At 44.2% G+C, this 27,243-nt stretch overlaps 1 protein-coding gene across 1 annotated transcript in view; it reads right to left on the bottom strand.

Moving 5' to 3' along the window:
• The window catches only part of LOC126088422 (uncharacterized), an 82,442-nt gene that overhangs the window by 31,351 nt on the left and 23,848 nt on the right, over nucleotides 1-27,243 (bottom strand). The window contains exon 2 of the mRNA XM_049906565.1: nucleotides 6,210-6,490. Within this exon, the coding sequence (XP_049762522.1) occupies nucleotides 6,210-6,490 (281 nt within the window). The remainder of the gene's footprint in view (nucleotides 1-6,209; nucleotides 6,491-27,243) is intronic.

Raw genomic sequence — 27,243 nt, 5'->3', positions numbered from 1 at the left:
AAACACCTAACGTTCGCAACCTTTTATTTAATCCGTCCAAAACCTCACAGAGAAAAGAGACTATAGCATTTTCAGTTGTTAAACCATTTCTAAAACCAAACTGTACATTTGACAGCAAATTATGTGAATTTAAATGCTGCAGTAACCTTGTATATACAACCCTCTCGATAACTTTAGCAAACACCGATGTCATAGAAATAGGTCTATAATTATCAACATTATCCCTGTCTCCCTTTTTATAAAGTGGCTTCACTACCGAGTACTTTAATCGGTCAGGAAACCGACCACTCCTAAAGGAAAAGTTACAGATATGGCTAAGTACTGGGCTAACATACATGGAACAATACTTCAGTATTCTGCTAGATACCCCGTCATATCCATGAGAGTTCTTGGTCTTTAGTGATTTAATTATTAACTCAATCTCCCTCTTGTCAGTATCATGGAGGAGCATTTCAGGTAACAGTCTCGGAACACTTTTTTCTACGAGCGCTATATGATTCCCTGTTGGGACTAGGTTTCTATTTAGTTCACCTGCTATATTCAGAAAGTGATTATTAAATACTGTACATATAAGCGACTTATCAGTAACACGGGCATTCCCACTACGCACTGATTCTATATCCTCGACCTGTCTCTGCAGACCAGCCACTTCCTTTACGACTGACCATATGGTTTTAATTTTATCCTGAGACTTAGCTATTCTATCTGCATACCACATACTTTTTGCCTTTCTAACAACTTTTTTAAGCACCTTACAATACTGTTTGTAATGGGCTACTGCATTTAGATTGTGACTGTTTCTAACGTTTTGATATAATTGCCACTTTGTTCTACAAGATATTCTTATACCTTTAGTCAGCCACCCAGGCTGCCTGTTTGTGCTAGTACCCTGTTTTGAACGTTCTAACGGAAAGCAACTTTCAAAGAGCACGAGAAAAGTCTTGAGGAAAGCATTATATTTATCGTCTACTGTATCAGCACTATAAACATCTTGCCACTCTTGTTCCTTGATAAGGTTTACAAAAGTCTCTACAGCAACTGGATCAGCTTTTCTAAAACGTTGGTAACTGTAATTAACCTGCGTTGCAGCACAAAAATCTTTTAGACTTAAAATTTGTGCATCATGATCTGAAAGGCCATTCACCATTCTGCTAACAGAATGCCCTTCTAGTAATGACGAATGAACAAAAATATTGTCTATGGTTGTTCTACTGTTCCCTTGCACTCTCGTTGGAAAGAATACGGTTTGCATAAGATTATATGAATTAAGGAGGTCTACCAGCATCCTTTTCCTTGCACAATCACTTATACAATTTATATTGAAGTCACTACATATAACTAAATTTTTGTATTTCCTATAAAGTGAACCAAGAACCTCCTCTAGCTTTAGCAAAAACGTTGTGAAATCGGAGTCTGGGGATCTATAAATAACAACAGTAAGAAGTTTAGCTCCACTAAATTTAACCACACCTGCACAACATTCAAACACCTTTTCAGTGCAGTACTTTGAAACATCAATTGACTCAAATGGGATACCGTTTTTCACATACGTGGCTACTCCCCCACACCGCAAAGAGTTCCTAGAAAAGCTGCCAGCCAACCTGTATCCTGGTAAAGGAAGCCTCTGAATTATCTCCTTATTTAAGAAGTGTTCAGATATACCAATAATTTCAGAGTCAACATCTATAAGTAATTCACTAACTTTATCCCCAATGCCTTGTATGTTTTGATGAAATATACTAATTCCCTCATTAATCGGATACCTAAGCTTTGTCGAAAGTGGTTTCTTTGTTAGAGAGACTTCCCTTAAGCAGGAATACCTGTCAGCTGACTTCAATCTAAAAAAGGTACAGCTCTAACACCCACAACTACCGGAATTTTCCCATGAGTGATCCCACCACCCCCACCTATGCTGTCACCTATAAGCTTTGCCAACCTCCCCTCTCCATACCTGTTGAGGTGCAGGCCATGTCTAGTGAAACCCGCCCTGCTGATAGACTCCACCGACGCCACTGAAATGTGACTCATGCCTTTTGTCATTAGCGCACCCCCAAGTCTCATGTTATTACGCCTGACGGCTGTATTAAGATGAGGCCGATCGTGACGCTGAAACAGTTCCACGAAATGCACATTCGTGTTGCCAGTCTGAGTGGCTATCTTTTCGAGGTCACCATCTATGTCATACTCCCCATCCCTATCAATACTATTACCAGCCCCACCCACAATCACTACCTGGTCCTCTTTTGTAAAATCCCTACATAACCCCCCTATGTTAAAAGTCACCTGAGCCAATCCTGCATTAGGCTTCACAATGCTGGTGACCTGGTACTCACTCCCCAAAACTTCCTGCAACTGCTGGCCTACACCTCTACCATGAGAACTACCTAACAGCAGAACCTTCTTCTTTCTCTTAGACTTTGCAACTGTCCTAGACACCGTAACTGCTGAGGTCTGCTGCATACTTCCTACATCTACAGCTACTAGAGATTCCTCTCCACTAGACTCTGACAGTTGGTCAAATCTATTACAGACACCAATAGTAAAACTATCTGAAAATCTCCTTCTCCTAGCAGATCTCTTGCCAACAGCCAGCTCCCATTCCCCAACCCCTTTCTCCCTCCTCATCCTATCTAGTTCCTCCTGTGCGTTTTTCAACTGCACCTGAAGGGCACAGAGGGGATTCACATCAAGCGACCTGGATGGTCAAATCATTTGTTCGATTTGTCCAGAATGTTCTTCAACTCAATCGCGAACAGTTATGACCAGATGACCTAAGATCTTACACAATGTGATCAAAAGTATTCGGACATCACCCAAAACATACGTTTTTCATATTAGGTGGATTGTGCTGCCACCCTACTGCCAGGTACTCCATATCAGCGACCTCAGTAGTCATTAGACATCTTGAGAGAGCAGAATGGGGCGCTCCGCGGAACTCACGGACTTCGAACATGGTCAGGTGAGTGGGTGTCACTTGGGTAATACGTCTGTACGCGAGATTTCCACACTCCTAAACATCCCTAGATCCACTGTTTCCGATGAGATACTGCAGTGGAAACGTGAAGGGACACGTACAGCACAAAAGCGTACAGGTCGACCTCGTCTGTTGAGTGACAGAAACCGCCGACAGTTGAACAGGGTCGTAATGTGTAATAGGCAGACATCTATACAGACCATCACACAGGAATTCTAAACTGCATCAGGAGCCGAGTACTATGACAATTACGCGCGAGGTGAGAAAACTTGGATTTCGTGGTCAAGCGGTTGGTCATAAGCCAAACGACGCTTCGATTGGTGTAAGGAGCGTAAATATTGGACGATTGAACAGTTGAAAAACGTTCTGTGGAGTGACGAATCACGGTAAAAACAATGTGGCGATCCGATGGCAGGGTGTGGGATGGCAAATGCCCGGTGAACGTCATCTGCCAGCGTGTGTAATGCCAACAGTATCGGAGGCGATGGTATTATGATGTGGTCATGTTTTTCATGCAGGGGGCCTGCATCCCTTGTTGTTTTGCATGCCACTATCACAGCACAGGCCTACATTGATGTTTTAAGCACTTTCTTGCCTCCCACTGTTGAAGAGCAATTTGGGGATGGCGATTGCATCTTTCAACACGATCGAGCACCTATTCATAATGCACGGCCTGTGGCCGAGTGGTTAAACGACAATAACATCCTGGTAATGGGCTGGCCTGCACAGAGTCCCGAGCTGAATCCTATAGAACACCTTTGGGATGTTTTGGAACGCCGATTTCGTGCCAGGCCTCACCGACCGACATCGATACCTCTTCTCAGTGCAGCACTCCTTGAAGAATGGGCTGCCATTCCCCAAGAAACCTCCGAGGAACTGATTGAACGATTGCCTGCGGGAGTGGAAGCTGTCATCAAGACTAAGGGTGGGTCAACACCATGTTGAATTCCAGCATTACCGATGGAGGGCGTCACGAACTTGTAATTCATTTTCAGCCAGGTATGCGGATACTTATGATCGCATAGTGTAGTTTGGGAACATTAAGACCATGCATAGCGCCGACTGGTCTCAAGCAGGCGAATATAAACATTTTCAGTCCATGACCGGTTCCTCTGGAACAGAGAACCCAGTCCATCCCATGTAAACACAGACAGTACCATTATGGAGACACCGTTAGCTTGCACAGTACCTTGTTGACAACATGGGTCCATTGCTTCGTGGGGTATGCGACTCTTTCTAACGGTACCGTCAGCTCTTACCAACTGAAATCGGGACTCATCTGACCAGGCCACGTTATTACAGTCGTTTAGGGTCCAATCGATTTTGCCAAGAGCCCAGGAGAGATGCTACAGGCGACTGTATGCTGTAAGCAAAGGCACTCGCGTCGGTCATCTGCTGCCGTAGCCCATTAACGCCAAATTCCGCCGCACTGTCCTGACGGAAACATTCGTTGCGCGTCCCACATTGATATCTGCCGTTATTTCACGCGGTGTTGCTTGTCTGTTAGCACTGACAACTTTACGTAAACGCCGCTGATGTCGGTCGTTAAGTGAACGCCGTCGGCCACTGCGCTGTCCATGGTGAGAGGTAATGCGTGAAATTTGGTGTTCTCAGCACGCTCTTGACACTGGGTTGCTAAATATTGGATTCCCTTACGATTTCCGAAATGGAATATTCCATGCGTCTAGCTCCGACGATCACTCCGCGTTCAGAGTGTGTTAATTGCCACTGTGCGTCCGTCACCACGTCTGGGACCTTTCACATGAATCACCGTAGTAGAAATTACATCTCTGCCAATGCACTGCTCTTTTATACCTTGTGTACGCGATACTATGGCCATCCGTTTATGTGCATACTGCTATCCCATGACATTTGTCACCTCAGAGTAAAACCCAACGAACATTGGGTTTTACTGAACACAAGTACAAATCTGCGTCTCACTTTCTGAGGAGCCATTCTTTCTGCTTTGACGTAGGGAGCGCTCTTGCTTAACATTGGTTCTACTTTACGTGGCACATTGCGAAAATATCGTAGAAGTTATTTTGTGTTTCACTTGACGACATGGCTCCTCGGCGAGAAATGGAGAGAAGTCTTCTGAAGCAAGAGTGATTTCAGGTGTGCCGCAGGGGAGTGTCGTAGGACCGTTGCTATTCACAATATACATGAATGACCTTGTGGATAACATCGGAAGTTCACTGAGGCTTTTTGCAGATGATGCTGTGGTATATCGAGAGGTTGTTACAATGGAAAATTGTACTGAAATGCTGGAGGATCTGCAGCGAATTGACGCATGGTGCAGGGAATGGCAATTGAATCTCAATGTAGACAAGTGTAATGTCCTGCGAATACATAGAAAGAAAGATCCGTTATCGTCTAGCTGCAATATAGCAGGTCAGCAACTGGAAGCAGTTAATTCCATAAATTATCTGGGAATAGGCATTAGGTGTGACTTAAAATGGAATGATCATATAAAGTTGATCGTCGGCAAAGCAGATGCCAGATTGAGATTCATTGAAAGAATCCTAAGGAAATGCAATCCGAAACAATGAAAGTAGGTTACAGTACACTTGTTCGCTCACTGCTTGAATATTGCGCACCAGTGTGGGATCCGTACCAGATAGGGTTGACAGAAGAGATAGAGAAGATCCAACGGAGAGCTGCGCGCTTCGTTACAGGATCATTTAGTAATCGCGAAAGCGTTACGGAGATGATAGATAAACTCCAGTGGAATATTCTGCAAGAGAGACTCTCAGTAACTCAATATGGGCTTATTTTGAAGTTTCGAGAACATGCCTTCACCGAGTAGTCAAGCAGTATATTGCTCCCTCCTACGTATATCTCGCGAAGAGACCATGAGGATAAAATCAGAGAGATCAGAGCCCACACAGAGGCATACCGACAATCTTTCTTTCTAGGAACAATACGAGACTGGAATAGAAGGGATAGAGGTACTCAAGGTACCCTCCGCCACACACCGTCAGGTGGCTTGCGGAGTATGAATGTAGATGTAGATGAAATAGGAGGAAGTGACGTCACAAAACTCGTAGAGCGCTACGTCAGCATTATTTATCTCATTCCGTGTGTCGACGGCTTTACACGTGGTAGACAAGCGCAGAGAACTGCACCCCGTTGAACTGAAGACCGCAACAACAACAAACAGAGGCAATGAAGCAGGCTCTTCGCACACAAGCCACGTAGTTTACTACCATAAGGTTACGAATGCAGTGTAACTTACTGGTGAAGGGCAAGCTGATGGACATGTTGGAGAGGAACCCGTCTGGGGGGTACCGCACGAAGGGAAGCGACAGCGACGGCGTGATGACGAGCGAGGTGCCCGGCGGCAGGGCTAGGCGGCCGTCGTTGGTGACCCAGAGCAGCCTCTTCTGGCGGGACAGCGTCCGCGACGGCCGCGGGCTGTCTGGGGACCCGGAGGAGGCGTGGCAGGGTGCCGCCTGCCACAGCGCGGCCCCCACCACCAGCACGAGCAGCGGCAGCGCGGGGGCGGACATGGCCCTCCTGCAACACCCAGCAACGGCCCCGCTCTACAGCACTCGCTCCCAACCTCTCCGAGACTGCTACCCCCTGAAAGGTATGTGCTAAGGTCTGATCAGGGTAGCTCCAGAAAATAGTCGGTAGTTGCCATATTACCATTGTGCAAGAAATTAATATGAAAAGTAATATACAATAACTGTATGCAGTGGACATTTGTTGCAAAATTTTTTGTATCTTGACGGTAACAATAACATCACATACTCTGTAGCAATAACAGTAATTAGTTTTATAGAATCTTTGATGGTTAAGAGGGCTGGGCACGCGCAGTAAAAAACCGAGTGGTCGCGGGTAGGTGCCCAGAAAAAGCAGACGTGTGGTGACAGCTGTAAGGTAGGTCAAGCTCGCTGCCCCAGACCAAACCTTAGCACGTAAATGAGAAAAAATATATAATGATTTCAGATTGGTTGTTCAAAAGATGGCTCAAATGGCTCTGAGCACTATGGGACTCAACTGCTGTGGTCATAAGTCCCCTAGAACTTAGAACTACTTAAACCTAACTAACCTAAGGACATCACACAACACCCAGCCATCACGAGGCAGAGAAAATCCCTGACCCCGCCGGGAATCGAACCCGGGAACCCGGGCGTGGGAAGCGAGAACGCTACCGCACGACTACGAGATGCGGGCTCAGATTGGTTGTGTTAGATAATATTCAGAGTTAGGATTTGTATGTCCAACGTTTGACACAGTAAGCGTTTGGCAAAATTTTTGTAAGAGTGTTTCGTGCTGCGGTAGGTTTTGTGTATGACTTAAAATTTTAACAATATATATATTGAAATCAACATTGTGTTTCTAACAGCCTGAATCATAATCCAAATCCTTTGCTTAAATTGAATATGAAAATGAGTAGTAGAGTAAAGTTACCCACCAACTAAAGAACCAAGTAAACATCAGGATCAAAAGTTAATTTTTCCAGTACCATCTTAATGCCATTGCACAAACGGCATTATTCTCTTAAATTTTATTGCTGAGTCAAATACATGTTGCATGTCTGGCAAAATAAACAAGTTCACAGACGCAGTCACATGCAGGTTTGCTGAATAATTAATTTAGAACAATCTTATCACTGGTACTTTCACAGAATAAAAGGATACAATTTTGGTTAGGTACTTTCACGCTGAGGACAATCAGGTATTAGCTACTACCCCTTTTTTTCCCCTTACCATGGTATTGTATTCTATGGAACTGGGGACCTAGAAACGACGGAGAGGCACGTCCCCGCTATACCACTCAGTGGTTCACAACCACGCGATGTCTACCGCAGTCCATTTGACCCATCCGGCGCCCCACACCGAACCACTCTTTCAGGGTTATTGTGCAGTTCGGCTCCCAGTGGATCCCCCCCCCCCCCCCTTCGGGAACGTCTCACACCAGACGAGTGTAACCCCAATTTTTTCGTGGTAGAGTAATTATGGTGTATGCGTACGTGGAGAAAGTGTTTGTGCAGCAATTGCCAACATAGTGTAACTGAGGCGGAATAAGGGGAACTAGCCCGCACTCCCCGAGCCGGATGGAAAATCGCCTTAAATACCATCCATAGACTGACCAGCACATAAGACCTACACATGAATCCGCCGCCTGTATTCGTGCCGGGGAACGGCACGCATTCCCGCCCGGAAAGCAGTGCATTAGACCGCACGGCTAACCGGACGAGCGTTCTCTTACTGTAGTCTAACTAAACTATTTTTAAAATGACGAAAGGTAAATGCAACGGTAGGGACACAATGGTAGGGACAGCTAAAGAAAAACAGAATTATTGTGTGTAAAAGGCAACGGCCTTGCTACAGTGGATGCACCGGTTCCCGTGAGATCACCGAAGTTAAGCGCTGTCGGGCGTAGCGACTTCGGTCAAGAATACCATCATAAGGACCGGGAGAGCGATGTGTTGACCCCACGCCCCTCCTATCCGCATCCTCTGCTGAGGCTGACACGGCGGTCGGATGGTCCCAGTAGGCCACTCGTGGCCTGAAGAAGGAGTGCTTTTTTATTGTGTGTAAAACATGAATGATGTACTTTATCCATATTATTTATGTTTAGGGATTGAAATCTCATGAAGTCAAGATCCTACATGAAATCTTCTGTGTTTGTGTTGAGTACTAGTTTCGGCTAACAATCTAGCCGTCCTCTGATCATAAGACGTTCTTGATTAGTGTCGGCACCATTACAGCTTTACACAAGGTGAAAAACTTTCTTGCCGGCCGGTGTGCCCTTTCGATTCTAGGCGCTTCAGTCTGGAACCGCGTGACCGCTACGGTCGCAGGTTCGAATCCTGCCTCGGGCATGGATGTGTGTGATGTTCTTAGGTTAAGTTAGGTATAGGTAGTTCTACGTTCTAGGGGACTGATGACCACAGATGTTAAGTCCCATAGTGCTCAGAGCCATTCGAAAAACTTTCTTCAAATGACAAAATCCACATGATAAAAGACTGCGTTTCATCGTTCGTGACAATCGCTCAATTCTACTTTCCACGAACAATGAAAAGCCGTTATTAATCATGTCACGTATGGATTATTTTAAGAAAGATTTTAACGAATGAAATGACACAACTTCAGAGACTTTACTGGTCTCATACAGATATGATTTTATGTATATAGACAGAAGCGGCGAGTGAAAATTTGTACCAACGCTGGGAATCGAGCCCGGGTTTCCTGTGTATAGGGCAGGTGTGTTAGCCACTAAGCCGCCTTAGCACAGCAGTCCAGTGACCTGCGCGGATTGCCGTGGCAAGCCTCGCTCCTCCATCCAAATTCTCACTGTACCCCATTCTACTGTAAATTCCCCCTTACACACGAACAAAATTGCTGAGCCCCTCCATGTTCTGGAATAGCACCTAAGCATCGAAAGTAAATGGAGGATCCAGCCTGAAACCCAGGTGCAGGTTCTTATACAAATGCAGTGACACAGCTTCAGAGACTTTACTTTTCTCTTACAGATATGATTTTGTGTTTATACTAGACTGGGGCGGCTGTGAGAATTTGGATCGAGGAGAGAGGCGTGCCAGGGTAATCCGTGCGGTTGTCCGAAGGTGGCTTAGCGAGTAACACACCAGCCTGATAAGCAAGAGACCGGGATTCGTTTCCCGGCCTGAGTACAAATTTCTACTTGTCGCTTGAGTGTGTATATATATATATATATATATATATATATATATATATATATTAGATTAAAAACAGCCGACCAGTTGCAAAGGATAAAGTAATCTTTACCTAGGTTTCGATAGGTTTAAACCTATCTTCTTCAGAAGACGGCAGTATTACATTAACATGGAATGATACGTCATTGCCATTTTTACAAACATCTCCATAGCTCCATATACGTCATTGCCATTTTTACAAACATCTCCATAGCTCCATTAGTTCAAATATTGTATTTGAACTAATGGAGCTATGGAGATGTTTGTAAAAATGGCAATGACGTATCACTCCATGTTAATGTAATACTGCCGTCTTCTGAAGAAGATAGGTTTAAACCTATCGAAACCTAGGTAAAGATTACTTTATCCTTTGCAACTGGTCGGCTGTTTTTAATCTAATTACGTGGAACCGTTGCTGTTACGCAGCTATGTTTAAAATAATATATATATATATATATATATATATATATATATATATATATATATATATATATCTCAAAAAGATTTTAACGATGTGTGAACCCGTAATGCCATAAACACTAATCAAGAGTGTTTTATGATCAGAAGATGGTTAGATTGTTAGCCAAAACTAGTAATCAGTCCAAAAAAAGAAGATTTTGAGTGTGATATTCACTTCATTGCTTTTCAGTCCCTAACATAAACAAAACTTTACAACAGATCGTGTATCTCCTAATTGACTATGTCAACAATCGCTTTTATTCATGTTAGTAGACAGCTCCACTATAAACGGAGAAATGGCGGCTCTGCCTAATTTCACACCCTCGAGAATTGCAACTTTGTCAGGGAGTGTACATGTAAACAGTGATAAGTGCCAAAAACATGGCTGCCAGTAGCAGTAGCGCTTCCGGTGATCGTACCAGGAAAACATTTTTCAGGAACGATTTGAAGGGATCTGAGGACGATGCGGATGGCTACGACTCAGATAAAGATCCTGAACGCTAGTGCGCTTCAAAGTTTGTTGCTAGCCACATGAATGTGAACATTTATTTAAGCAAGTCGACAACGTTAAATTGTGTCCCTTACAATATTTTGCGTGTATCCACGCGACATGATGATGGTAGAAATGTTACCGGCTATCCTTAACATTGTTTACGCCCAGTATTAAGATGCGTGCTAAAATTAATTTTATATTATGCTGAATAAAACATTAATTTTCAGGTTGTTATACTTTATCATTGCAAAAACTGTAAATGCAAACCTTATTCTAAGAAGCTGAAGCAATTTTGACCTTTTAAATATGTGTGATTGAGAAGTTTCACAGTAATATTTCGTTAATTTGGCTAGCAAGTGAACAGTGGTAAGCCAGCGCTAAAATTAATTTTATATTATGCTGAATCAAACATTAATTTTGAGGTTGTTATATTTTATCATTGCAAAAACTCTCAATGGAAAACTTATTCTAAAGAACTGAAGCAATCTGGACCTTTTAAATTTGTATTTTTGAGAAGTTTCACAGTAATATTTCGTTAATTTGGCTAGCAAGTGAACAGTGGTAAGCCAGTGCTAAACCACATTAAGTGCGTTATTTTTGCAAACAAGCAGTATTAAGTACGATTGATGAATTCTTGGGAATAACAGTTTGGGTAGGATTTGCCAGTTTAAAAATATGTCGTTACGTCAATATATGTGAATGTATTGACTTATCTGAACCAAAGACTCACACTGCATTTATTTCAAATACCTTATTTATGGGATTTTATTGAAAATTGTGCAATTTCTCAAAACAACCAATGTGTCTCTTATTATTGTTTATAGCTCAGGTGTTCAAACGATATTTACTTTTTATCGGCATTTTGTTAATGAATCAGTGAGACAGTTGGTACTTCTCATGTCTAACATTTTCTTTTTATACAATTCTGAAGCAATTCTCGGTGCATAGAAAGTGCTACCTACAATTCCATCTCAGAACTATCCACTTTGAGGGTAGGCACTTGTTACAAAACAAGCTTCCTCTGTGACACTTGGTTCACCCACACGCTGCGCCCCGGCATACAGTCAAGTTAAAATGCATGAACTAGACAAGCTGTTCGTAAATAATTTGACAACTGGACTCCTTACTCCTGAACTGGCACATAGTGGAAGACTTCAGACTGCCAGTCTTATCCGTCTATTAATAAGCAAGCCCTACAATAGTGTAGTAACCATTACATATTCACCGTTGCGTCGTATTATCAATTAGCTCCCTTATGTGTTGTGATGTGAATAATGAAGCAAATTCTGGTACATTGGAGGAACTGATTACAGCTGAAAGAAGTAGCTTTCATGAGATACTTAAGAGTGTACATCGCAAATTTCCCCTCATAGCTGCATAGGAGCAAGTGCAAGAGGACTTTGTGAGGAAGATTTTATTTACATACTTAATTTTTCAAAAGCTGTAACGACCACCACATTGTGTCATGTGTTAACACTAGCACTTGAAAAGAACTTTGTTAATTGTAACTTACGTAATCAGTATTACAGTCTAACGAAATGGTGATAATAGTTCTGAAATTTAAAAATAATTTAGATTCGTGATGAAATACCCCTGAGGAAATTTGATTTTCCTCAGTGTTAATTGAAATTACCCCCAAGTTAGGAATCCCTGCTCTAGAGCAACACTTTCCATACACAGATGCCACTTTTTGAGTCACATAGCACGTTAGTAAGAGGAACGGGGCTCTTCACAGTAATGTTCGCCAATTGTGCAGTGTTACTGAGTGTACAATGTTTTTGACATTCGTGGTAATGGTGAAGGGATTTTACCTGGCAGCTTCTCTGAAACTGTCAAGCAACGTATTTCATATTGTTATATGCACATCCTCACGGTCAATGAAGTCAACTCTTTCATAGTACATGATAACTGCAGACAATATTCAATACTACCATTGACTGCCCAGATAAGTCCTTCTTCTATTCTTTTTCTTTTATTACGGTGATGGGCCAGATATTTTTCTGCAGCCTTAAAAGCTTCCTAGCTGGCTCGGGCGACATAAACGCTTACTTGAGAGGCCCACGGGGGTGGGGTCTAGAAAGATGTTCAAAGATGAAAGTTGTGTTTCAGCGCAGGTAGGGACACAGGAAACACTTCTGCTCATCTCTGCACTCTGGACGGCCCAAGAGCTGGCCTATCTGTCATGAAACTCAAATGTATGATGCCTAAAGAGATCCTTTTGGAAAGTTAAAGTGTGTATCCTGGTGCAGACACCAGAATGTGTGAGGGGGACCTGCTGTTACTCTGCGATCTCGGCACGGAAGAATTTCAGTTTAAAATTTTTGCAGCGGTCTTTCTGATAGATTCAAAATTATTGTTTTGTATCATGTGTTCTTTCCCTCATGTACCTACATGTATGCTGCTCGACTGGCCTGGGTTAGAAACTTGCCATGGGGTGGGAGAGGTTTTCTGCCTTCCTTCCCATGTCAGGCTATCATTGGTCAATAGTGACAAAATTCATCGGAGCAGAAGTTTGTTTAACTTATTTACAAAATTATTATTGGACGGACTTGGCCAGACCTACTGTAATTGGCTGGAGAGATTCCTGTCTTGGTACAAACGTCCAGGGGTAAGTAATAGTAAACTTGATCCTGGGAGACGGAAGAGTGAACACTTGCTGCCAGACGTCCGATGAGACAAGACTCACTGTCTCACAGAAGGCTGTATCCATTTTAGTACTGTGTACAGAGTGAGAGCTGGACTCAGAATTTCCAACCATTACTGCTGCTGCCTTCCACATTCATGCTGTATGCCAGCGGCAAGAATGAACCGTCGATGCAGTCACCGAATCGACGGGGAATCGACTTTTAACTTTCATCAGGAGCTAATTGCACAGTTTTAACTTTCACAGCCAGCTACTTACTTCGGTCATGCACTTTGACGATTCTGCTGGTGTTCGTGCGTATTTTTTCCGCGTTCTTTCTTTAACCACTAACACTTTTCACAGTCACTGGGCATATCCGGAACTTAGTTTCATTATCATGCTTTTACTGTGTTCTCCCACGCATGCGAAGATTAAATTTCATGATCACAATCCCTTATCCATTTATTAAATGTTCACATACGTATCTCTATGAGTGGTTCATATGCTGATACTTTTTATGGTACTAAACCAAATTGTTGCAATGACCACTTGTTTCTGTTATATATAGACCAATGAGCCCTTCATCAATATATCCATGTGTGGTGTGGTACCCATATTTTCATGCTTGAGTGGGCCATCGTATCAGGTTTCCATCAAAAAGACGTTTCCATTGCGTGGCATTATTTTCCATCTTAAATCTGCATGATCTTATGGGGAGCTTTATTTCTCTGCAGGTCACCAGTAATTGGACTAACAGCATCTTGGGGGTGTGGTAAGCAGCTCAGCAGCACCTCACATGCTAATTTGTCGACCCTTCGTCAGGATTTTCGAAGTCTGGTACCCTCTGAGTTCCACTGATCGTATTTTAGCCAGAAAACTGGCATTATCGTGCTTCATTCGGCCACCCCTGTCAATTTTCCTTCAATAAGGCGTTTCCGGTGAGTGACATTATTTTCTTTTTTAAATTTGCGTGATTTTATGCAGAGCTTCCCTTCTCTACAAATCACTGCAAATCACTAGGTTTCGAACTTATAGTATCTTAGTGACATGCTAAACAGCTCAACTGACACCTCACAAGATGTACAGGACAAGACACAATTTAAAGTCAATTTTTAAGAAAGAAACTTTTTGAAGAGAACTACACTCCTGGAAATGGAAAAAAGAACACATTGACACCGGTGTGTCAGACCCACCATACTTGCTCCGGACACTGCGAGAGGGCTGTACAAGCAATGATCACACGCACGGCACAGCGGACACACCAGGAACCGCGGTGTTGGCCACGAATGGCGCTAGCTGCGCAGCATTTGTGCACCGCCGCCGTCAGTGTCAGCCAGTTTGCCGTGGCATACGGAGCTCCATCGCAGTCTTTAACACTGGTAGCATGCCGCGACAGCGTGGACGTGAACCGTATGTGCATTTGACGGACTTTGAGCGAGGGCGTATAGTGGGCATGCGGGAGACCGGGTGTACGTACCGCCGAATTGCTCAACACGTGGGGCGTGAGGTCTCCACAGTACATCGATGTTGTCGCCAGTGGTCAGCGGAAGGTGCACGTGCCCGTCGACCTGGGACCGGACCGCAGCGACGCACGGATGCACGCCAAGACCGTAGGATCCTACGCAGTGCCGTAGGGGACCGCACCGCCACTTCCCAGCAAATTAGGGACACTGTTGCTCCTGGGGTATCGGCGAGGACCATTCGCAACCGTCTCCATGAAGCTGGGCTACAGTCCCGCACACCGTTAGGCCGTCTTCCGCTCACGCCCCAACATCGTGCAGCCCGCCTCCATTGGTGTCGCGACAGGCGTGAATGGAGGAACGAATGGAGACGTGTCGTCTTCAGCGATGAGAGTCGCTTCTGCCTTGGTGCCAATGATGGTCGTACGCGTGTTTGGCGCCGTGCAGGTGAGCGCCACAATCAGGACTGCATACGACCGAGGCACACAGGGCCAACACCCGGCATCATGGTGTGGGGAGCGATCTCCTACACTGGCCGTACACCACTGGTGATCGTCGAGGGGACACTGAATAGTGCACGGTACATCCAAACCGTCATCGAACCCATCCTTCTACCATTCCTAGACCGGCAAGGGAACTTGCTGTTCCAACAGGACAATGCACGTCCGCATGTATCCCGTGCCACCCAACGTGCTCTAGAAGGTGTAAGTCAACTACCCTGGCCAGCAAGATCTCCGGATCTGTCCCCCATTGAGCATGTTTGGGACTGGATGAAGCGTCGTCTCACGCGGTCTGCACGTCCAGCACGAACGCTGGTCCAACTGAGGCGCCAGGTGGAAATGGCATGGCAAGCCGTTCCACAGGACTACATCCAGCATCTCTACGATCGTCTCCATGGGAGAATAGCAGCCTGCATTGCTGCGAAAGGTGGATATACACTGTACTAGTGCCGACATTGTGCATGCTCTGTTGCCTGTGTCTATGTGCCTGTGGTTCTGTCAGTGTGATAATGTGATGTATCTGACCCCAGGAATGTGTCAATAAAGTTTCCCCTTCCTGGGACAATGAATTCACGGTGTTCTTATTTCAATTTCCAGGAGTGTATATGAAATCTGTCATTAACAAATCATCCCTATTCAAAAATAATAGCGAAGTGCGTAGCTGCAACACTAGAGGAAAGGATGATTATCACTATTCTGGATTAAATCTCACTTTGGCACAGAAATGGGTGAATTACGCTGCCACCAACATCTTTGATCATTTGCCAAATAGCATTAAAAGTCTGGTAGATAGCCAACCAATATTTTAAAGGAAATTAAAAGATTTTCTGAATGACAACACCTTTTTCTCATTAGATGGATTTTTATGTATAAATAAGTAACTGTAAAAAATTATTTTGTGTAAAGAAAACTTATGTTAAAGTGACACGTTCCACATCATTACGAAATGTCGTATTCATGATATATGGAACAAGGATTAATCTATGTATGTATGGATGGATGGTTGTATGAGGTCGACCGAGAACCAGATGGAGAGATGGAGTCATAAAAATCTGAAGAAAATGGGCTGTATGTAATAGAAAGCTCGACTGCTTGATCCCAGAGAAGAAGAAGAAGACATTGAAAGTAACATAATTTCTCTACGTTATCTCTTTCAGCCTCTTTGCACTAGGTTCATCCCTCGACAAGCATCCAGATTCGACCTGGAAAAAGATTTATAGCATCTTGCACATGCACTCTTGCAGCGCCGCAGCAGCCTCTCATCAGAGGCAAATTTGGATTCGTGCATGTCCTCCTTCATCGGACCAATGCGGTGAAAATCACTTGGTGTTAGGTCAGGACTATAGAGCGAGTACTCCAGCAACTCAAAATCGAGATTTTGAATGCACTGGATTGTTTTCTCAGCTGCATGAGGCCTGAACTTATCCTTAACCAAAATCACAGTTTATGGAAGCTTCGCTGTCCGTTTCAGGCGAATCCGGCCTTGGCTCAGACGTCACCCCGGACACCCCACAAAAGCTGACTAGCGATGGTGGGCGCTCGCCAGTAGCCGTGGCCCGCCCCAAGCGTCGTGCTCGGGATCTCCCTCAACTATAGCGTGACGCCTTTGTCTAGCGACCAGCATCGCCAGTGTCAAAGCACTTCGATTCGTCTAACAGCATTGTCACACCATACGATAGAGAAGACCCGTCATGGATTGGACATATTTTATCGGGCTTGGGCGACTGAGTTATTTGCGTATGACGACTTGGCTGTGGATTTCTAGGCTTTCTCGTAAACTCTCTTGTTCTGTTTTGGCTCTCTTCAACTTCGACTCAGCGTGGACAGGTTAAGATCTTATTGTATTGTGTTTCAATTATGAATAAGTCGGAATATTCCCCAAGCCGTATGAAATACTTCAGTGGTAGTATCCTCATTGCCACTGAAGTATTTGAAACTACTTGGCATTCACACGTATTATAAAACATATGTTCGTATCTGTGTACGTGTATGTTCCACAAATCCTCTCAAACCACTGTACTGATTTCAACCAAACTTGACACACATATCCCTTACTGTCAGGCAACAATCGCTGTCGGACAAGAACCACCTACCTATCATAGCTCAGGAAATATGATGTCATAAACATTGTGATGCGTGAAAAACTGCCGCATCAGTATGACGTTTAAATTTATTACTTTTGTGCTATTAACTGTATTCGCGTCAAATTTCAAAGGTGTTTTCGCTAGTACAGGTAAATGAAATTTTTCAATTACTTCACTGCTGACACATTACACTTTTTGTTTTTGTTTCTAACAGAAAATTTGCAAAAAATATACCGGGTTTGTCAGCTAGTATACTCTAATTTATGCACAACTAAGTGCAATGCAATAACGTCATAACCTTTCCATGCAGAGTCGAAGTCGAATAGAACCAAAACAAAACATGAGCGTTTAACCATAAAGCCCAGAAATCCACAGCCAAGTCGCAGCACGCAAATAACACAAAGTAGCAGTCTGGTAAATTGCAAGTCGAAAGCATGCCAGATCTTCTCTGTCAGTCAGATGACGTTATAAGACTGCCGAACGATACGAAGTCCTTCCCCGTGGCGACGACTAAATCTGAGCCTTCATCACTATTGGGCCGGGATGCTCATTCTTGTAGCATCTTCTGACCTGACGTTTAGGCCTTCGTAATGAGGCATTTCTCTGGGAATGGCTGCATACTCAAGAACTTTTAACATGATCTAAAACTTCCGTGAAAGTCTAGGGCCGTATGTGAGTTGATCTGAGTTACTGTTCATGACTTATTATCGAATACGGAGCATTACACTCAATGCTTCGTCAAGTAGCACCCAGTACCCAGCAAGCCCAATGAATGCTCAGTTTAGGATCCTGTACCACTAGGTAATAAGATTTGGAGAATCCTCAATAAGCTGCCATCTTGGAACTCACAAATCATAATCTCACTTCCTTCTCAGGCGCACAAATACCCATGATGAAAGTTTCTTCCACCACAAGAGCCCGAACTAATTTAATGTCGTAACGCATGTGTGCGTTGGTCTCCTTGGATACGTGCTGGGTTAATAATTGGAGTTGAGTCTGAAACTTAAAGTGCAAACTATCGAGATCCTCTACATATGACTAGCAGAGACACCATCAGAATGATCACAGGGCAGGACCAAAGCGGAGATACTGCAAGAGCGAGTAGTCGATGCGACGTGTTGTTAAAGTCGCGACCAGGTTACTTAAAACCAAATAGTGTGGTCACACAGGCGAGTGTAGGTGAGCGGAAAGAAGCGCGTAATCCAACCGCGCTTTCGTTGCGCAACCATATTAGCTTACGCCAGGGAAATTTGAGTAAGGAATCAAGCAACATGAGGGAAAAGCACATGTTACATTTTGTCGCGATAAACCAGGTGAGAAAGTCTGTAAAACTGTGTGTGAAACCAAACACAACCACCGGCCAATTATCAACAGGTGTGGGTTGTGTACATTGTGTGCTGTACAGTATAAATTTCTATCAGCAGAGTGGTACAATAAGAAAATGCGGAACTGCATTAAATCACCACATATGTAAAAAGTTTTAGCAAAAATAAGACGCAAAGAATCCATGTTGTGACTTGTACCAATCCAATTTTAACAGGTAACCTTTACAAGACAAGGCATTCATGCTATCTCTGATTATTAGTACCCTGAAGAACCCATATCTTAATGCTATGGCTGGTATCAGTCTTCATCAGTACTGTGGGAAACTCGGAATTGGAAAAGGAGGCAATGAGATTCCATCTTGCCAAAACTATTGTCAGCAGTAGCGGAAAAAGCTTTGAGAGCCTTGAATTGGAGAAAGATATTACCTTAGTGGCAATAAAACAGCCCTGAATCACTTTACCTTTGTTGATGTCAGATTACTGTTTGCTCCAAGTACAGATAAATTTCAACCACAAGTGAAAGTTAAATAATCCTGATAACTGTTTACTTAAATGAATTTGTGTTTCCCCGGCTAAAGTGTTATGTTTTTATGGTTTGGCACCTTACCTCTCCCAGCTCTTTGCTCTCTAACTTATTGCAATAGCGGCCTGTAATACTACTTGCGTAATTAGTGCTTAAATTTAGTTCTTTTAGCTTCACAAAACTACCAATGTTTAACTAAAACTTCTTCTGTTGGACAGGCATCGTCCAGAATAACTGGTTTCAGGTTACATTTAAAATTTACTTTGCTACCGGAAGGATATTTTATAGCACTGAGAAAATGATTTGCGGTTGCGTACTAATCTCCTTTCTGAGACACAGACAGTATTAGTAATGAAAAATATAGGTCGTTTTATCATCCAGTGCTGTAACTGTGAAAATGACTATTCTTCTCAAATTGTGAGGGGTCGCTTACGACGAAATTCACGTGAGAATATACTTATTGTGAAGCAATGATAAAACGCCAAAGTTCTTGAAGAAGCTTCTACAAGGTGTCTGAGTGTGAACATCACATATTACTCCAACAGCTTCCTTTTTGTGCAGTAAAATACTTTCTCTGTGAGTGATAAGTTACTCCAGAATGTATCCATAGACCACTAGTGAGTGGAAACATACGAATTTCGTTTATTTTCCAGTACTTAGCACCTGTACGAAGAGCGGAAGATTGAAATGTATCAGACAAATTTGCACGCATTTTTCATTAATTTTAATATTGATTTAATAATTTGGAGAATGAGAATGCATAAATTTATTGGTCGATTGAATTGAGAATATTTATTAGAAAAATCTTGAATCACAGTGAGTGATTGTGTGATGCCCTACGTAATTTTCCTTATTTAACATGGTGAAGGACTTTCTGGTTTTTGAATGTTGTGAAGCTGAGATGGAACGAGCAGAAATACCATGGAGGAACTGAGCTCGGTGCGGCCCAGGCATTGAGTTTGTGGAACTGGACTGACGTGATGTCCCTGTGGGCTGCTAAGCCATTGTCCGGTTTACAATGCCATGCCACCTAGCGGGACACTAGGGTGTAGAGAAGTGCCATGAGCTGTGAGTGAAGGCAGTTTCCTCGTCCTTTGCAGACCGGCTTTGAAGATAGCCATCAGCTGTTTCTGTAAACACAAGGCGGCCAAAACAATGCGATTGCCTCGCAGGCGTTGATGTGAGGCTCGCCTCTTGTTGGAAAAACGCGAGGCTGGTTTGTTAAAGTCTGACATCAGGAGTACAGAGCTGGTGAAGATGTTTTTCATTAGAAGGGGAGAGTTTTGAGACAGGATTGACAGCTAAATGCGACGCACTGTGTTGGTGGGACTCTGCATTCTGGAAGGAAACCTCGTTATTGGGCCACATTGTTTCTAAATTTGCTATTGGCAACAGACACTGTTTTGCGGGAAGAAATATCGCACACAAGAGTAAAGGAAAGGCCAGGTCTAGATTTGTTCGGGAACCCCGGTCGAGAGTGGTCCGAATTTGACACTGGCCGCGGACTTTTGTTGAGAGCAGAGAACAGTACAGCTTGGCAGACGACGAGAGGGCGGTGTTGCTGATATGAAAACATGCCCTCATCTACTCTAGGTAGATATCTCCATGGCAGCGGTGTTCATCTCAGCACACTAGAAACTAGACAGTGAGCATTAATATTGGCACCAGCAGTTTAGCTCATTTTGTTCCGGAATTCTGGAATATCATACGACTGGCCATCTCAGGTTCAACAGTCATGCGTTTAACATTCATGACGAACCACTCACCAACTTGCCGTCACGGTTATTTCCATTGGGATTTTGTGGGATTAAATCTGAGTCTCAGATCGGGATTTGAGTTAACTGGGTGTGACCGTTGTTAGGTAGTGGAGTAACACTGATACCCATGATACTCTAAGGCTGGTGAGCTCATACAGTTAGTGTTAGTCAATTGTTTCACTGTCTGTTTTTCAAGGGTGACCATAATCAGTTTTTTAATGTAATAAACAAACAACAGATTGTTTTCATCAGATACCTTGCAGTAACATGATGTTTATAACCGATACCCCCACTTTAGGATCTACACCTAGGGTCTAATATTGCGTTATCCACGTAAAATTGTGCACATGTAAAGTTATAGGTTAGGTCTTATAGAAGTGGCCTGCCCATACTTGCATTTCTGGTTTTGAAGACTAAACCATGAAGAGGGGATTCTTCAAGATGCTGAACTTATTTATTTGACTGTCGGCATAGGCGATTGCATTTGAGGAGAGACATGTCATGAGGTAAGGTACATGCTCGATATTCTATAAGATCTCGTCCTTGATTGTACTGGCGGGACATAATATGGCAGTCTGTCTAAGGCTGGAATAAGATTAGCATCTTAATGCATCATATTCTTGAGTATGGCGGCAATCAAACATTCTTCACGTACTTATTGTTTTTCCACTGGAACATTGCACATACTAAGTGAAACAATCCTGCTGTTGTTGAAATTCTCTTCACAGTAAGTTGTAACTTGTCTACGGTTCACTTAAGCGAATTTTAATGATACTTGTTCAAAACATGGTTCTGAGCAGTACGGGACTTAACATCTGCGGTCATCAGTCCCCTAGAACTTAGAACTACTTAAACCTAACTAACCTAAGGACATCACACACATCCATGGGCGAGGCAGGATTCGAACCTGCGACCATAGCGGTTGCGCGGTTCCAGACTGAAGCGCCTAGAACCGCTCGGCCACTGCGGCCGGCTAAATTACTTGTGACCTGCGGCTTAGCGTAGGAGTACATCTACATCATTGTGGATAATAATGATCTACAAAATGCTTCTCGACATTTACAATTATGTGTACGTGTGTGTGTGTGTGTGTATTAATTCAAGCAAAGGTCTGGAATGCCTGCAGCAATTTCAAGTAAACGTCGCACTCGTATTACTTAGTACACACTTGGTACTTATATTACACACTGTTGTTATTTCGGAACGATAAAACCACTTTCAATATCCTCTTTAGGCTGTCCAATTCTTTATACAAGATGACCCTTTCTGCTTCGTGTACTATATTACATTCTTAGCCAGTTTCAAATGGAGTTGCGTCACTGATATGTGTGTTACGTTTAAAAACTCCACTGTGCAAAGTAAGTAAAGGATCAGTCATACAAAACCCCGTAATTGTCTCTCATTGCGACTCATAATTTTGAAATTTGGTTCAAAGGTGGTTAGCCTTTCCTCTGTAGTGATGAAAAAGTTTGGCGCCCTGCGATGTCACAGTCGGGCTCAACAATGCCTCAAACAGCAAGATGTCGACACATGTGAAAAAAAGGCCAGAGCTTAGAATTTCATGTGACGTTTAAAGCGGATTAATAAAGTCACATTAGCAGCAAATTACACCAAATCTCTGCCCAACTCCACCGTGGACGCGTCACACGTTGGAAAGGTCGTCACATCTCTGTTACCCACATTTCGCACTTTCTTTTGTCGTCTCTATCATGGACGTCAGCACAGCACCGCCTGGCGTTGAAATCACGCAGTTTCCTTAATAGAGGCCGCGGAAAACGTTTCATATACACCGTCGCTTACGATCGACAAGAAAAGGCCTTGGGGGGGAGGTATACAGGGCTTCAATGAAACTAATCCCTTCCATTCCCACACGTTCCATAGCCGGAAACGGTAGTTTACAGTGCGATCAGCAGCAGGAAGACGTTCTTCAGAGTCTTTAATACTGCTGACATCTCCCTGGCGCTTCAATCCTTCATTAAGAGTATCGTGGGCTAGCGACTCCATCGAATGTGGTCTCACACCTTTGGTGTTCAGTGTAAACACTATTTCTGCTCTGGTGCACAGAGTGGAAGCACTAGGGACCGTTGAAAACCATTCGACGAAATTTGAGAACGATCCAAAGAAATAAAGGGTGCTTATGCTTTTTCGGTGCTTGTGTTTTGCGCCCTCCTGTGGTGTGATCATGGATGGGTGCAACATTGATACATACGAAAATACGGCTTGTTCAAAAAGTCTGATTGTTAGCCGCGCGTGCCGTATGATTGTTCGCCTGCCTGGGTTACTTCCCTTCAAGTGGACTCTCCCAACATTCCATTGTATCGTTTATCTCAGCCAGCGTCAGTAGTGTTATGCTGGAACCAAGATAGCCCCTGAGGGATGGCAACCCATATTACACCACAGATGACAGGGTTGTCTATGTCCAAGGCGTACCAAAAGCACCATGGTAAACACTGGCTATTTACGTACAAGATAATGGAAACGAGCATTCCGAGTACTACTTCCTGCAGTGGAAGCTTGAGCCACAGCCTGCACGAAGTATCACGACGCCAAAACCTGAATGGCTAGAGACAGCTGTTTGGGTGTTAGAACCAGCCCCGAAGTTCAGTTCACTCCAGATGCCAACCTCATGGACTTCGACCGCTGAAGATTACGTCTTCGTCTCTGAATTGGACTTTTACTAGTGTGTGTGTGTTACCACGAACGTTTGTGGAAAATTAGAAGTGAACTTTTGTTTGCCTCAATTAGGAGATTTTTACTGGCATCGTTATTGTTACCTTTCTTTTGTTGTTCAGTCATCAACCTTGTAAACTTACATAAATAAAAGTTGTGTTTGTGAAAAATTGCGAATTGTCAGTCACAACAAGTAGTATCGTTGGTATGTGTCGTCACGTGTTGACATGAACGTTTAAGTTTAGTTCCTTTGTTCGTTTGTTTCGTTTTTGTCACTGTTAAAATGCTAACCATTGAAGAACGTGTGTTTTTAGTCGAACAAGTGTTCAAAGCTGGCGGTAAATACACAGTTTCAGTTCGGCAAACACTTAATTCAGTTTTCCCGGAGACAACACTCCCACATCGCGATACTGTGGGAGATTTCATTAACAAATTTCGAAGTACGGGTTCAGTGACAGATGCACCGAGATGTCGTCGTCCTAGCGTTTTGTCTGAGGATAAAATACTGGATATTTCCGATAAAATGTCCATGAGTCCGAACACGTCCATAAGAAAACTCGCCCAGGAAATCGATGTTAGTGTCGGAACTGCCCACACAGCTGTAAGGAAAAAATTAAAACTTTTCCCATACAAAGTGACAATCATGTAAGAACTGAAAAATACTGATCATGGCAAAAGACTGCATTATTGTCAATGGTTCAAAAATTTTTTTCGACAAAATGGAAGGGATGTTCTTAATGAAACGTTTTCCACTGATGAGACGTGGTTTCATTTATCTGGCTGCATGACCTCGCAAAATTCTCGTATGTGGAGTACTACAAATCCATTGTGTATTTATGAGGAACCACTTCATTCTGTGAAAACAGGAGTTTAGATTGCAATTTTTAGACGTCGGATAGTGGGTCCCATATTTTTCAACGAAACAATAAACGCACAACATACTGCAGTGACATTCTGTACCCATTCATAGGACAACTTGTAAATGAAATAGTGAACGGTTATTTTCAACAAGATGGTGCAACCGCGCATACAGCTCGCGTTTCAATGTCACTGGTTGCTGATGTTTTTGGTGATAGCATAATTTCATAGGAAATTTGGCCTCCACGATCGTCTGACCTAACACCACCTGACTTTTTCTTCGGGGGTGCACCGAAAGCAACTGTCTACAAAAACCGTCCAAAATCCATCGACCAATTGAAAACTGCAATATCCATTTTCACTGCTTCTGTTACAGAAGAAATGTTACAGCTTGTGTTTGCAAACATGATTAGACGAATTGAATTGTGTATTCAACAAAAGGGGGGGGGGGGGGGCACTTCAACATTTAATGCGAAAATTTGAAAGTAAAAATGAATATTCAATAAATTAATAACTTGTATTTCAATGATTTTCATTTCGGTATATTCACTGCGGCATATGGCACGCGCGACTAACAATCATACGGCACTACGCAGAGACTTCTTGAACACCCCGTATAACGGCAAGGGATGCCTCTAAGCCTCCCCCTCCCCTCCCCAATTTGGCAATATCTCGGTGGCATGGCACTCGCCCATATTTGTTGAGAATTTTGAAAATGTACCTTCACAGGGAAAACGTGTAATGTAGCCCTGGCACCTACAGGCATGCAACTGCATCGGAAGAGTGTCAAGTAACTGCCTACCTGCAGGCGCCTAGGCATACTTTGCAAGTTTTCTCTGCAAAAACACATTACTTGAATGCTAAATAATACAGGACAAATGCCACCGAGGGTTTTCCCAAAATGGGGGAGGGGGTGTCCTAGAGGGAGGGGGGATGTGCTAGAGGTACATTTTGCCGTTGTATTTACGCATGTGTGAATGTCGCACCCCTCCACGATCGCGCCACAAGACGGTGTGAAACAAGAGCACTAAAAAGCATAGGAACAAAGGCACCCTTTGCCGCTTCAGATCACGCTTAAATTTCGTTGAATGATATTCTACGCTCCCTAGTGTTTCCACCGCGTACACCAGAGCACAAATTGCGGTCGCACTGCACTCCAAAGAGGAGTGATCAGCCTCAATGGGGTTTCTAGCCCATAATATTCTTAGGGAAAGTTTGAAGCTTCAGGGAGATATCAGCACTATTGACGATTGTCAAGAAACTCTTCCTGCTGCTCATAGCACTCAAAATGTCGTTTTCGACAGCGAAATACACTCCTGGAAATGGAAAAAAGAACACATTGACACCGGTGTGTCAGACCCACCATACTTGCTCCGGACACTGCGAGAGGGCTGTACAAGCAATGATCACACGCACGGCACAGCGGACACACCAGGAACCGCGGTGTTGACCGTCGAATGGCGCTAGCTGCGCAGCATTTGTGCACCGCCGCCGTCAGTGTCAGCCAGTTTGCCGTGGCATACGGAGCTCCATCGCAGTCTTTAACACTGGTAGCATGCCGCGACAGCGTGGACGTGAACCGTATGTGCAGTTGACGGACTTTGAGCGAGGGCGTATAGTGGGCATGCGGGAGGCCGGGTGGACGTACCGCCGAATTGCTCAACACGTGGGGCGTGAGGTCTCCACAGTACATCGATGTTGTCGCCAGTGGTCGGCGGAAGGTGCACGTGCCCGTCGACCTGGGACCGGAGCGCAGCGACGCACGGATGCACGCCAAGACCGTAGGATCCTACGCAGTGCCGTAGGGGACCGCACCGCCACTTCCCAGCAAATTAGGGACACTGTTGCTCCTGGGGTATCGGCGAGGACCATTCGCAACCGTCTCCATGAAGCTGGGCTACGGTCCCGCACACCGTTAGGCCGTCGTCCGCTCACGCCCCAACATCGTGCAGCCCGCCTCCAGTGGTGTCGCGACAGGCGTGAATGGAGGAACGAATGGAGACGTGTCGTCTTCAGCGATGAGAGTCGCTTCTGCCTTGGTGCCAATGATGGTCGTATGCGTGTTTGGCGCCGTGCAGGTGAGCGCCACAATCAGGACTGCATACGACCGAGGCACACAGGGCCAACACCCGGCATCATGGTGTGGGGAGCGATCTCCTACACTGGCCGTACACCACTGGTGATCGTCGAGGGGACACTGAATAGTGCACGGTACATCCAAACCGTCATCGAACCCATTGTTCTACCATTCCTAGACCGGCAAGGGAACTTGTTGCAACAGGACACTGCACGTCCGCATGTATCCCGTGCCACCCAACGTGCTCTAGAAGGTGTAAGTCAACTACCCTGGCCAGCAAGATCTCCGGATCTGTCCCCCATTGAGCATGTTTGGGACGGGATGAAGCGTCGTCTCACGCAGTCTGCACGTCCAGCACGAACGCTGGTCCAACTGAGGCGCCAGGTGGAAATGGCATGGCAAGCCGTTCCACAGGACTACATCCAGCATCTCTACGATCGTCTCCATGGGAGAATAGCAGCCTGCATTGCTGCGAAAGGTGGATATACACTGTACTAGTGCCGACATTGTGCATGCTCTGTTGCCTGTGTCTATGTGCCTGTGGTTCTGTCAGTGTGATCATGTGATGTATCTGACCCCAGGAATGTGTCAATAAAGTTTCCCCTTCCTGAGACAATGAATTCACGGTGTTCTTATTTCAATTTCCAGGAGTGTATGTAGGAATCAATCTCGAAAAGAAAATGGTGATTTCATTGACACACCTGAGACCTCTACGTGCCGGCTCTGAGTGGCCGTGCATCTCAAACGTCTTTCTC

This window comes from Schistocerca cancellata, chromosome 6, assembly GCF_023864275.1.
Source record: "Schistocerca cancellata isolate TAMUIC-IGC-003103 chromosome 6, iqSchCanc2.1, whole genome shotgun sequence".
Lineage (NCBI taxonomy): Eukaryota > Metazoa > Arthropoda > Insecta > Orthoptera > Acrididae > Schistocerca > Schistocerca cancellata.
Note: the sequence above shows the minus strand (reverse complement) of the source record. Positions and strands in the feature narration are given on the sequence as shown.